At 42.3% G+C, this 14,403-nt stretch overlaps 1 protein-coding gene across 2 annotated transcripts in view; it reads right to left on the bottom strand.

The window, feature by feature from the left end:
* USP8 (ubiquitin specific peptidase 8) overlaps window positions 1-14,403 on the bottom strand; it is a 37,790-nt gene that overhangs the window by 3,160 nt on the left and 20,227 nt on the right. Inside the window, exons 8-16 of one of the 2 annotated variants that reach the window (XM_034783760.1) lie at window positions 13,882-14,044; window positions 10,718-10,862; window positions 10,302-10,531; window positions 8,012-8,590; window positions 6,124-6,198; window positions 5,310-5,390; window positions 3,940-4,202; window positions 1,939-2,151; window positions 1,091-1,301 (exon numbers count right to left, since the gene is read on the bottom strand). In XM_034783760.1, coding sequence (XP_034639651.1) covers window positions 1,091-1,301; window positions 1,939-2,151; window positions 3,940-4,202; window positions 5,310-5,390; window positions 6,124-6,198; window positions 8,012-8,590; window positions 10,302-10,531; window positions 10,718-10,862; window positions 13,882-14,044 — 1,960 coding nt within the window. The remainder of the gene's footprint in view (window positions 1-1,090; window positions 1,302-1,938; window positions 2,152-3,939; window positions 4,203-5,309; window positions 5,391-6,123; window positions 6,199-8,011; window positions 8,591-10,301; window positions 10,532-10,717; window positions 10,863-13,881; window positions 14,045-14,403) is intronic. The other variant, XM_034783761.1, reaches the window with a different exon arrangement.

The following is a 14,403-nucleotide window of genomic DNA, read 5'->3' on the forward strand; positions in this document are numbered from 1 at the left end:
GTAAAGTAGTTTAACTCATGATCATGATATGGAGAATGTATAAACATCACTAGACACACAAAGGAAAAGGTATTATGCTGCAATTTACTTACTTCCTAATGGGCCATAAAATAGGTTGTAAAAATAAGTAAAAAAGACAGACTGAAGAAACATCTGAATACATACTACTGTATTGCTGGCTTTATTATACATTTAACTCAGGAAAAAACAAGTGTAAGGAAAAAGTATAAAAAAAATGATCCATAATTATCTTAAACAATATCCTTTTTAAGTGTGAGAAAGGACTTCACTTTAATCAAATAAGGCTCTTGGAGAGATCACCATTTTTAAATCATGGAAACACTCTTCTTAAAATTAAAATGGGCTCATGCTACCCCTGGGTAACAATGTGCAAATTGCCACTTGTATCTAAATGGCCATTCGTGTGTCTAATTACTCATTTAACCTCTCAATTCTTGGCTCCTCCTCCAGCTACTTTGTCCTAAAGTAGCCAAAAAGCTACCTCTAACAGGGCAGCTCAGGATTCCCCTGATACAAGGAAGTTCTTGGTAGTGCAAAGCTAGCGTAGCTGACTCTACACCACCAGTCCCATCTGCTCTATACAGGAGGTGGGCCCGGGGCAGGGCACACAGTGTCTGGATACAGCTCGGGCAGCCCAAGATCAGGGGATGGGAAAGGCGGCTTTGAAAAAAAACAAAACAAAACACCCAACCACCCGAGTCAAGTGTAAACTCAGCACAGCAGAGAATTTGAGCCCTGTGTGCATAAAGCAGGTATGCAATTGCAAACATAGAAATTTTTCAATCGAGTCCTTACAATGTACACCTCTACCTCGATATAACGGGAGCCAAAAAATCTTACTGCGTTATAGGTGAAACTGCATTATATCGAACTTGCTTTGATCCCACGGAGGACTGCTTTACCGTGTTATATCCGAATTTGTGTTATATCGGGTCGTGTTATATCGAGGTAGAGGTGTACTACTTATTTCCATCTTCATAATAGCACAAAACTTCTGCCACTAAACATTTTATATTTCCGTTCTACAATCTGACTGAGATGTGTGATTTATCAGCAGGGGATTACTTACTTTATTTAGGTCTTCATGCAGTCCGTCCATTAAGAACAGGAGCAATTCTTGGGAGTCTTGCTGACTGTATCCTGAAAACTGGTCATTGATCTTCCCAATTGTAATTTTAAAATCTTTTGGACTGATATATCGGTATTGTCCTGTCCACAATGCTTTCATTATGATGCCAAACTCTTCTGCCACTTCGCCTTTATGCCCCAAGAGATTTAACCTACACAGTTAAATAGAAATACTAAATATTATATTAAGCCATTAAAACAGGACTAAATATTAATTTCCTTTTTTTAATCCAAGATTGTGTGAAGATGAAGTAAATTTTCCCAAGATTAGACAATCACTTATGTCTTGATCCTGCAAACCCTCATGCATATGTTTAACTTTACATTCACACAGACAAATGTTTGCTGGACTGGGGTCTTACTGAAAGGCTTATGTGATACAGTTTAAGTACACCAGCCTGAAGCAGTTAAAACTTTTATTTACTTTGACATTTTGCTGCTCACAGCCAGGGGGTTCATTGGAGGTAGATGCAGTGATTTTCCACTTCTCTGATTTGTACCAACTGTTAGCAAGACTTGCTCTTTTTAATATCTGCAATACACCCAGGCACCGAGATGGTGGGTGCAATAGAAAGTTCCTGGCAAAGCGCATACTCACATATCCAAATGTTTGAAAAACCCTCACAAATTTATAACATTTGTTACTTTTAATATGACTGAGGCTTTAAAAACATAATGGCCCCATTTTCTATGTTTTGAATGAAAAATAGTAACAGTGGTAAATACACATTTGGAATTCGGTCATGGATTAATTAAAATAATCCAAGATAGAAGAAGAATATTTATTACCTGTTAATGTCATCCTGATACAAATTTCTATTGAAATAATCAGCCAGAAGTGGTGCATTGCAGAGACACTGTAATATAGAGTTCATATAGCAAGTGTTCCCTAAATTACGAAGCCCCGTGAGAGCTGGTCCCGATCCCCCAAACACAGGGTTAAGATTACGAATCTGTGGTGCAGAGAGCCTTGAGATTTCAGCTTTAGTGTAACATACTGGTCTGTAAGGAAGAAACTGTTGTTAGCAAACTGGAGTTTTCTATTCTTATTACTACGCTTGCCTTATGGCCTATCATAATGCTCTGTTCTGTCATGCGGGCACCCTATCCTTCCCTCATATTGTAGGTCAGAATAAATTGGGAGCTCTGAGAAGCCAGTGAGTTTTAGCCCTTGCAGTTAAACCAGGGGTGGGCAAACTATGGCCCACAGGCCGGATCCGGCCCCTCAGGGCTTTGGATCCGGCCTGCGGGATTGCCCCCCGTGGCGCTGTGGGCGCCACGCTGCTCTCAAAAGTGGCTGGCACCACGTCCCTGCGGCCCCTGGGCTGGGGGAGGGCTCCGTGCATTGCGTTTGCCTCCAGGCACCGCCCCCGCAGCGCCCATTGGCCGGGAACGGGGAACCGCTGCCAAGGGGAGCTTTGGGGGAGGTACCTGGAAGCACGGCAAGGGCAGCGCATGCTAAGCCCTCCACCCGCCCTCCCCCAGGGGCCGCAGTGCTTCCTGGAGCGGTGCGGGGCCGGGACAGGGCAGGGCAGGGATGTAGGGAGCCTGCCTTGGCCCCGGTGAGCACCGCTGCCATTCCGGTGCCGCTTTAGCTAAGCGGCGCCGGGCTGGAGCCCGAAGCCCTCCTGCGTCCCAACTCCCTGCCCTGAGCCCCCTGCCGCACCCCACACACCTCCTGCACACCAACCCCCTTCCCTGAGCCCCCTCATATACCCCACACCCCTCTTCTGCCCTAATCCCTTGCCCTGAGCCCCTTCCTGCACATTGCACCCCCTCCCACACCCCAACCCCCCATCCCGGCCCTCCATACAATTTCCTAACCCAGATGTGGCCCTCGGCCCAAAAAGTTTGGCCACCCCTGAGTTAAACAGTGTGCCTCATATCATTAAACAGACTTCTCCAACCATATGGTACTGACTAGCTCTGAAGAGATACCAGTCCTTGGCCAGAGATGCAGATCTGTATGCTCAAAGCACATAGAATATCAACAGACCCACCCTCCTCACTAAGAAATAAAATATCCTCCCTGAGGAAGCCATAAAATGCCATCATTTAAGGTATTCAAGACTAGACAAGGGAATCATGGGAGATTCTGTAGCAATTTATAAATACCGGCCTGCAGTGATGCACAGGTATAGACTAGGGCCTGGTCTATACTACCCGCCTGAATCGGCGGGTAGAAATCGACCTCTCGGGGATCGAATCGGCGCTCTAACTCCACCAGCGGAGGTGGTAGTAAGCGCCGCCGACAAAAAGCGGCAGAAGTCGATTTTGCCGCCGTCCTCACAACGGGGTAAGTCGGCTGTAATACGTCGAATTCAGCTACGCTATTCACGTAGCTGAATTTGCGTATCTTAAATCGACTCCCCGCTGTAGTGTAGATGTACCCTAGATCAATGTTTCCAAACGGTTGGGTCAAGGCATTAAACCTACTATAATTTAGAAATGGAAAATCTTCCCATTTCACAATAAACAGCAGCCTAAGGCCTGACAGCACGCAGACAAACAAACGGCTGCCATTTAAAAGTCAGCATTTACCAACGCTCCCCACATAATGGTGTCTAAAATCTCTATATGTTATTGTTGGTAAACAAGGAGAAATCACAATGCAATGGGGATCACTGTATACGGTGTTCTGCTTTGAGCTCTGCAGCTATGTAGTTTCAATCTATCAGAAACATTCCATGCAAACCAATGGAAAAGAGTTAATAGAATTCAGGTGGGCAAACTCGAGACCCTATAATATTGTAGTAGCTGTGATGTTTTGACTTAATTTATCAGACATACTTATTTTCACGACTGATTGCAGGAGTTACAGGAATTTTTTTCTTCTCTTCCTCCTGAATGGCTTGGGTTATGTCTGGTGAAGAGTAGGATCGCTTCAATTTGGAGAGTTCTCTGTCCCGTTCAGCAGTCACCTGTGGCTTGGCTTTATGAGTTGGTGGAGTGGATGGAAGGGTGGATGAAGGAGCCATTTCCGGGGGATACAGCTGAACGGTATTTGTTGGCGAGTGGTAATAACGAAATGTTCCAGTGATTGGATCCAGAAACTTGGGTGATAAAAATTAAAGTTTAAAAACGGAGTAAAATCCCTCAATAGACTAGTTGATTAATACTATTAAACTACTAAAACTACTGGCCAGAATAATTCTAATATGAAGAGATTGCAGACTACAGTAATGTGACTTGATCTCAATATCTAGTGAATAGCATCATTCTTCCCAAAGGATGCATTAAATATTGCTGACAAAGCTCCACTCATTTCATTAACAATAATCTTAAAGTTTAGAAAATAAGAACAATCATAGATTTCATAGATTATAGGACTGGAAGGGGCCTCGAGAGGTCATCGAGTCCAGTCCCCTGCCCGCATGGCAGGACCAAATACTGTCTAGACCATCCCTGATAGACATTTATCTAACCTACTCTTAAATATCTCCAGAGACGAAGATTCCACAACCTCCCTAGGCAATTTGTTCCAGTGTTTAACAACCCTGACAGTTAGGAACTTTTTCCTAATGTCCAACCTAGACCTCCCTTGCTGCAGTTTAAACCCATTGTTTCTGGTTCTATCCTTAGAGGCTAAGGTGAACAAGTTCTCTCCCTCCTCCTTATGACACCCTTTTAGATACCTGAAAACTGCTATCATGTCCCCTCTCAGTCTTCTCTTTTCCAAACTAAACAAACCCAATTCTTTCAGCCTTCCTTCATAGGTCATGTTCTCAAGACCTTTAATCATTCTTGTTGCTCTTCTTTGGACCCTTTCCAATTTCTCCACATCTTTTTTAAAATGCGGCGCCCAGAACTGGACACAATACTCCAGCTGAGGCCTAACCAGAGCAGAGTAGAGCGGAAGAATTTCATGTAGAAATTTAAAGGGGGGCGGGGAAGTCAATCCAAAACTATTTTATAATGAATGTGCAAATAAAAGCCATAACCACATTCAGGTGGGTGACTCAGGGCCGCCCGGGGGGAGAGGGGGAGGAGACAAGTGGGGCAATTTGCCCCGGGCCCCACAGGGGCCCCCACGAGAATATAGTATTCTATGGTATTGCAACTTTTTTTTATGGAAGGGGCCCCCAAAATTGCTTTGCCCCAGGCCCCCTGAATCCTCTGGGCGGCCCTGGGGTATCTAGATTTTTGGAAATTATAATTACCTTTGCCCAGCCTGCAGGCAATCCTGGTACTATCCTCCCCATTTCCTCACTTCGTGCTCTCATCAACGGCTCTCGCTGGGACTAATACAATACAATTAAAATATAAAGGCACATGAAGTTATTGTTATGCAGAGCAGCATGTCTAGTTTGTCTTTAGTATTCTGTAAATTCTCCATGTAGCTAAAAGGTTACACATAGAACAATTCAATAAGAACCACTAGTGTTCTAAGTAGAAATTTGGATTTTTTTTTTTTTTGGTCTAAGGCAGAAAACTGATAGTATGTTTCTATTATTTAGCATTAATTGATCCAAATGAATGACATTCATTGTCACACACCAAAATAATGCAAATCCATCTAATTGCACATATAAAACAATTTGATTCTCCAATTCCTTTATTATCAAAATCACTTTAGGTATCTGTGTGTTTGTGTGTTCTCACTAAATATTTATGAATGACTCTCCCACTCCCCTCAAAAAACCCCGAAAAAACAAACAAACAAAAAAAAAAAACTCCACCACAAAAAGGAAAAAAAGGAAAACAGTGGGATAACAAAATAAGTCATGAAACACTTGTTAATCCCATAGGAAATACAAAGTACTTTCACTTGAAAGTGTTAAATATGTTTTGCTTTTTACAGGAAAAAATGAAAAATGTATGTAAAGTAACACAAACAGCTGCAGAACACAGCACAGATTCCTCCTAAAGAGAAGATCTTAAAAATAAATGAGGTGGAATTTAACATGAGATAAAATTACAACAATGACATCTGCTCTGGGTTTCTTTCAGCTACATACAACACTCTGTATTTACTTTAAGTCTTTCAGTATCTTGTTCAGTATCCTCTCTTTGAGCTCCACTTTCTGGTTGTCCTTTAACCCCAGTGTGCTGTAAAAGATTTTGAAAAGAGACTTTCAATTTTCATATGGAATTACTGAGTGTCAGTGAGTGAGTGGCATTTCGCTATAGGAAGTGTTCCCTAAATTACACTATAGCAAAAGATTGAAGGGTAAACCTCAGTTTGTTTCAGTGACTACAACAGATACATACTGTGGCACTCTGTACCTCAAATCAGCACCCTCGAACCCCCACATTTACTCCTGTCATATAATTATGATATATTCCATACAAAGCATGAAATAGAGAATCATAGAAATGTAGGACTGGACAGAACCTCAATAGGTCAGCGGCCAGCACATCCCTCGGCCTGCGCTGCTTTCCGCAGCCCCCATTGGCCTGGGACGGCAAACCGCAGCCAGTGGGAGCTGCGATCGGCTGAACCTGCGGACACTGCAGGTAAACAAACCGGCCCGGCCCGCCAGCAGCTTTCCCTAACGGGCCGCCTGCCAAAGGTTGCCGATCAATGAACTAGACCATTCCTGACAGGTGTTTGTCTAACCTGTTCTTAAAAAACCTCCAGTGACGGAGATCCCACAACCTCCCCAGGCAATCTGTTGCATTGCTGAACTACCCTGACAATTAAGAAGTTTTTCCTAATGTCTAACCTAAACATCCCTTGTTGCAATTTAAGCCCATTGCTTCTTGCGCCATGATTTTGTCTAAGATGGGACAAGTCTAATTATGGAGCTGCAAGCACACCTTCACAATATTGATAAAGAAAAAAAAAGAATAAACAAAAAGGGATCTGATGGACTAATTGCTTACATTTAATATGATATAGAAAGTTTAAAAGTAGGGGGTTTTATATTTCTATATAAAGTAGAAATGTTTACTTCTAACATCCCACTGTTATTAGAGCTGCGCAAAATGTATGTTAAAATTAAAGGACACTAGATTTGTTCATCTGAGTTTATAGAGCTTCTGAGTGATTAAAGACTTCCTTTGCATTAATATCACTGATGTTAGGCATGAAGTCCACTCCCCCCTAATCTGAAGATTAGAGAAAATTTCAACATCTTTTTATGGTGCATTTTCAAGCTGTAAATGTGGCTATTAACCTGCGGTGAAGCCCAACCTATTCCTTCAGATCTTCCGATTAGCTGATTCTATTTTATGACCACAGGAGGGTAAATGTGACTGATCTTGTTCACTTTTCTTAGGCTTTAGTGGGATAAAGGAAGGCGATATGATGCCAGAAGAGGGAGTGGGGAGCCCTGCTCTCAAACAGAACACTGGATGGGAGTAGTAGACTACTTGTCCTTCCCACACTTGTTAACAGTACTATGACCTTTATCCGCCCCTGCAAGAGTTCTGTCTAACCTGGGGCATTTGGGAACCAATTATGGCTGTGATTCTGTCCTTCCCCAGCACAAGTTACAGCAGTAAATAGAGGATTGGTATAAGAGAGTAGAGTGCCACCATGCCTCTGAAATGCCGCCTATGCTGGGGATGAAAGGATAGACAGAACATGAGTCAGTTCTATTTGCTCTATATCAGCAGGGATTTCCCCAGCCCCAAAGGGCATTCCCTGCTGCCCAGCTCTGGGCAGAATCTGGCCATTTTATGTTGCTCAAATAGCACAAAGTGGGAATGAGGATCTGCCCCTTTGGGGTTTGTTTTGCGTTTTTCCTCTAGTTTTAAATTAAAAATGTCAGGTCCCAAACAAAACCCAGTTACTTGCAGTTAAATCCCTCAGCACTGGCATTTTCCCAATGTAAGCAATCTGATACACACTGACAAAACTGTGCCAAATGATTACTCTATTTTCATTTTGTGGCTGTTGAACTGCTCGTTTACTAACCTTGCTTGAGACTGACACCCCTGTCACAGATGTATCTCCTAACGCACGCCTCTGCATTTCTGGTGTTCGAGTCCCCTTTTCTCTTTCTTCCGCGGATACTTTATCAAGCTCAGGTTTTTTTGCAGCAGTGTTTTCATGTTCAGTTTTATTTTGTCTTTTTGCTTCTAATACTTCTTTGCATGCTCTCTCTTGTTCTTCCTTTTCCTTTTGTTCCCTAATTGCCTGATCTTCCTCCTGTCTCCTTTCTCTCTCTTCTTTTGCTTGCTGTAGTTTTTCTCGGTGCTCCTTTTCTTCCTGTTTCTGCTTCTCCAATTTGAGAATATCTCTTTGTTTCTCTTGTTGTCTTTCCCGCAATTCTTTTTCCCGTTTGCTCTTCTCCAACATGGAAGCTGTTTCTGCGTGTATGCGGCTTTTCTCTTCTTCTGGCAGCATGGTCTTTGCTTCAAACGGTGGCTTTGTGGAACGATCTGGAATCATTCTTCCATTCTGAACTGGATGTTTGTCAAGAGTTGTACCTTCAGATTTTGGACTATTATCATCATCAAGAAATTTTGCTGAGGGCTTTTTAGTACGATCAATCTGAAATAATAAAAACGAAGTATAAAATGAGAATAAAATGTCAACTAGAAACATTTGTTACAGTCCCTAATATCACATAGAACTAGGATCCTCTAGCAACACTACCTTCTTTAACTAAACTGCCTTTGGACTTGTACGAGTAAAGCCTACCACATTGTTTTAGCCATCTTGCTTTTCAAAACTTCCATTTATGGAACCTATTAGTGAAAGATGTTCCATCAAAGTTCTGTGCAGACTTCAGTTACTCCTGGTCTTTATTAACATTCCTTGAGGGCTGAAGGAGACATTTTCAAGGGTGGGGGAACCCACCTTAGATTTGTTAAAAGTGAGGAGTACATCTTGGCTGCTATGCTATAGATTTATAATAATGAAGCTTTCAGTAGAAAGCACTGAATAGAAATCAAAATAATAATGTTTCTTCAATGTAAAAAAAAAAATTGTTTAAGGAAAGATATGTGAAAGGGCAATACTGAAAGACAACTTAAAAAAGTCTACTTCTGCCAGATAAAACAAACATGATGGAAGCAAGCAGACTGTTGTGTCATCCATTTTGTTTGATCATCCATTTGATTTTTAAATGGTTTTGCATAATTCTTCTTGACCTGCATATTCCACCAGAAACCAGAAGGCAATGTTGTTTAGTAGTTGGGGAACAGGACTAGAACTGAGAACTCAGTGTTAAGAGTCTTGAGTAGCCTCAGGCAAATCACACACCGTGCATGTTTCAGTTTACCCATTAATAAAACTAGGATATTAGGTGAGTATCAACAGTTTGTACAGCACTTTGAAGGTAAGTAGGGTTAAAACTGATTATTATTAGAACTCAACGCTAGTTCTCAAATTGTCACAAGGTGAGATGGACCTTTAAGGTGGTTAAGCCCCAGCTCTGACTTGGGCATATTTTTCCCTTTCTTCTGACCATGTGACAGAGCATGTGACTGAGTGGGGGAGCAGATATTTAAGAGCTGCGTGTGGCTCAGACCAGGGAGAGACTAAAGGAAGAACAGAATGTCTGAGGAGTCTTTTCATGGCTGCCTAGGGAGGACCCTTGAGGCTATGAGCAAAGTAGCCTAGGGAAAAGAAAAAGTGAGAGCCATTTCATGGTTTAGGGTTCCTGGGTTGAAGTCTAAATTAGAGGGAAGACCCAGTTTCCCCTTATGCCTCAACTACAGTGCCAGGAGAAAGAAGCTAATGCTCCTGTGATGAAGGGGGAACAGGACTGCTGTAAGCTCCTGCCAAAAGAGGAGAAAGTACAGAACCAGGAGAAAGGGTTGTGGCAACAGGAAAGCGAAGAACCTTGTGAGCCCCCTGCAGTGAGACGAGCAAATCAGTGCTTTTTATTTTTGATTGTCCATATGGGGAACATTCTTGCTTCAGACTACTAAGGCACCTTAATAGCCTGGGAAGACAGACTCCAGAGGCATGGCAACTGGGAAACTGAGGTTTGAGATAACTAAGAGGTAAGCCATGCCCTGATGTGAACCAAAATGCTAAAGTTCACCACATGCTATTTGATCAGAGTAATTGGGAATTTAATTGCATTAAGTCAGCAATGCTCAATCAAATGCAGAAAGCTCTGAGGAAACAGTAAAACTAGACTTTTCCCATTTACAGGTCTCTTTTTAATAAAATATAATTAACATGGACAATACAGAGCTACATAGACGTTTTCTTTTAAATAAAAGCTTAAACAAGAAAGAACATATCTTACCTGTGGGATATTTATCACCGCATATACTGGGTGGACTACATGTGAACCATCAGTTTGAGGGGTAGCAGCCACTGGTGCACTTGGAGTTGGTGTGTTATGTGATCCTGTCCTCCCCTCTTGATTACTTCCCATTTCATCATTCTCAGTCACTTCTACTGGAGTGGGCTTTATGTGGACAACAGGTGGTGGAGGAGGAGCTGGCTCTTCCAGAGAGGGATAAGTAAAATCCACTGAAACAACAGAAATATATAGTGCTTTTTTAAAAACAAAAACAGATTATGTATGTAATTAGCATCATAATCTAAAGCAAAAGCAGGAGCAGACTTAAATTTAATATATTTTTAAATTACTGTATATAATCTTAGATTGCTTATTTATTCTTTTAAATGTATTTAAAATGTCTTCCTTATACTTACAAGAGACAGACACAGCTTCACTCTTGCCACGTGGGGGTGGAGTTACTTTAGCATTTGTTGTGTGTTGGGGATAGCAAAGAAGCCAGGTCTCATAACCTCCTTCTAAGACTAAAGGCTCACTCCGCAGTATAGTTTTACTTTCCCACTGGAAAAAATTAAAATGAGACAGACATTCTGAATGTAGCAACAGAGCCTTTAAATTACAACTCAAATTATGCTGAAAAAAAACTTAACATGCCTGGCTGTTACATTTTAGCAGACAAGTTATTGTTCAGATTGATAAATCAATCAGTAAAATCATTATTATTTAGATTGCAAATTGTTAGGATATAGATATTCAGGCCTGTCTGCAAAGGCCTATACTTTAAGAATTTAGGTGTATTTTTATCACTTAGCTAGTTATAGAGGTAAGAAAGAATCAAAATTACTCTTTGCATGTGTAAGGGACAGTCTGAGGCTCTGTTCTTAGGCTAAGTAAGGTCTTTGGCTAAGCAGCAGAGGCAGCCATAAGCTGAGAAGTGAACGGTCACATCCTCACATTGCCTTATTTTAATGTGGCTAGTTTGGAATCTGGGGCTGTTAGGGAGGTGATCCGATTTATCACCTCCAGATAAAGGGAAAAGCCTAGAACATGTAAAAGGAAATTTAGTTTGATAGTTTTCTGTCTGGTAAGAACTTACTTATTAATAGACACAGCTGGAAAACCCTCATGTCTGTATAGATGCAGTTGTAAAACCCTTATGTCTGTATAGATGTAGTTGTAAAATCCTCACTTCTGTATTGTTTTGTATGTTTATTTGCATGGTCTCGGTCTGGTTCTGTAATTGTTTGTCTGCTGTATAATTAATTTTGTTGGGTGTAAACCAATTAAGGTGGTGGAATATAATTGGTTAAATAACCCTTTTACAGTATGTTAGAATTGGTTAGTTAAATTTTAGTCAAATAATTGGTTAAGGTATAGCTAAGCAGAACTTAAGTTTTACTATATAGTCTGCAGTCAGTCAGGAAGTAAGGGGGGGGGAATGGGGGCTAGGGGTGGGGAACAGGGATGGCTCTGTGGTGTCAGAGTTGGGAAGGGGGACACTGAGGAAGGAAACTGGAATCATGCTTGCTGGAAGTTCACCCCAATAAACATCTAATTGTTTGTGCCTTTGGACTTCGGGTATTGTTGCTCCCTGTTCATGCGAGAAGGACCAGGGAAGTGAGAGGGTGAAGGAATAAGCCCCCTAACACAAACCCTTTAGGGAAAAGATTCTCTCTCCTATCTTTGTACAGCACCCAGCACAATGGGGCTCTAATCCCAACTGGAGCCTTTAGGCACCACCATAATATAAATACTTACTAGTATTAGCAGCAACCCTTGAATTCTGAAAGTATGCCATTTATAGTAAGCATATGCTTGCTAATGCCTCATCGGTTAACTTTGTTCTGTGAATAGGTGTATCAGCTTTAACATTTTAAAAATCTGCCATCAACAAAACAAAAGCCCAGAATTTCAGACTTGAGCCTGCCATTCTGTCCTGAGCTCACTAGTATGACCAGAGAGCTTTGTGGGGTTCACAAAACATGTGTAGCAATACATATGGAAAACAAGCTATGCCGGCACTAATTCTCAGTCCTTCTAACTGAGCAGCTTTAGGTGACAAAGTGTTGTGTGCACAAGAGTCCTTTTACAATCTCAATCTATTTCAAGAAAGCAGAGAGGGGAAACACTTAAAATTGTAGTATGTAAATTCTATCAAGTTTATCTTTCACCATTGAACCATTTTAAAATAGAACTGTTCAATTTCTAAACTCTTATTGTAGCTGAAACTCAAGCCAATCTAATCTGTGCTCCCCCAGTAAATAGAACCAGAGAAGATGGCCAAGAGTGTTGATTTGGGGGGGGGGGGGGGGGGGGCGNTGTAGCTGAAACTCAAGCCAATCTAATCTGTGCTCCCCCAGTAAATAGAACCAGAGAAGATGGCCAAGAGTGTTGATGGGGGGGCTTCTCACTTTCTCCCAACTCCTCCAATCTTGGAGGCTTCTGGCTCACAGAGATTTACTTCCACTTTGGCAGCCATGGATTGCCTCATTAGACATTTGGTAGTGGACCACTTCCCAGAGCTCCAAGGAATGATGTATTATGAGTTAGCAAGAGAGAGGAGAGAGATTGACTGAACATGTCCTTGACCATACTAATACAGGGGTGAGCAAACTACGGCCCGGGGGCCGAATCTGGCCCGCCAGCCATTTTAATTCAGCCCTCAAGCTCCTGCTGGGGAGCAGGGTCTGGGGCTTGCCCCACTTAGGTGCTCTGGCACTCCAGTTGGGATGCAGGGTCGGGGGCCGCTCCACGTGGCTCCCGGAAGCAGTGCCATGTCACCACTCCGGCTCCTATGCGTAGAGGCAGCGAGGGGGCTCTGCTCTGCACGCTGCCCCTGCAGCTCCTATTGGCCGGGAACCGCAGCCAATGGGATCTGTGGAGGCGGTGCCTGTGGACGGGGCAGTGCGCAGAGCTGCCTGGCCGCGCCTCTGCATAGGAGCTGGAGAAGGGACATGCTGCTGCTTCTGGGAGCCACTTGAGGTAAGCGCCATCTGGAGCCTGCACCCCTGAGCCTCCCCCGCGCCCCAACCCCCTGCCTCATCCCTTATCCTTCTCCCACCCTCTGAACCCCTCAATCCCAGCCCAGAGCACCCTCCTGCACCTCAATCCCCAGCCCCACTCCAGCCCACACCCCCAACCAGAGCCCTCACCCCCTCCTGTACCCCAACCCCAATTTTGTGAGCATTCATGTCCTGCCATACAATTTCTATTCCCAGATGTGGCCCTTGGGCCAAAAAGTTTGCCCACCCATGTACTAATACAAGGATAGCCACTTCCCCAAATGATCTGTAGGTCAGGCAGATAAGAATTTTTAAAGAGAGAGTTCAAATCATTTATTACACTTACCCTCCCCACACAGTTAGCTATGTTGTCTTCAACCAGAAAGAGGAAGCAAGCGAAAAATGTGACACACACATTTGTGGTATCAAAACCACACAGTCTCGTTGAAAACCATAGGAAGAGATGCTAAGAATGTTTTATCTGTTTTTCCTGCATTTTAGAATTACAGTTACTTAAAAACCACTTCTCATCAACCAGGATAATAAAGTTAGACAAATAAAATGCCAAACTTTTGTACCTTAAAAAGTGCATCTTTCAGGCTCCGAAGAGTTGTTCCTAGCTGCAAGTCTCTTGCAGAACTAAACCAGTCAAGCAGTACAACATAATCAACATGTCCCCTCTTCTTCCATGGATCTTTAGAACTATCTGGGAGTTTAGCTTCAATCCAATTAGCAGTGACTCTGGAATATAGGAAAATGTGTTTGAGTACAAACACGACATTTTGTCCAAGAATGCCTAAAAACATTTTTTAGATTGTATATAGATGATAAAGGTACGATTATATGCAATACATATATCAAAAGAAACAATGAACCTATATCTGTTCTGATATTAGTGCACCTAGAAGCTTAAACTGGCCAAATGTTCACAACTCATTCATTCACTCATGCTAGTTACTTTCTGCAACTGAAAGCACAAGCTTACTTCACTTTAACAAGTTGTTCATAACTCTTGTATAAGGAAATGGTTTTCAGTCAGTCTAAAATGGAATATAGTAAGTAAACCAGAGAAATATATTTTATTTCTCTTCCACCAAATG

Source organism: Trachemys scripta, chromosome 10 (assembly GCF_013100865.1).
Source record: "Trachemys scripta elegans isolate TJP31775 chromosome 10, CAS_Tse_1.0, whole genome shotgun sequence".
NCBI classification, from domain to species: Eukaryota; Metazoa; Chordata; order Testudines; family Emydidae; genus Trachemys; species Trachemys scripta.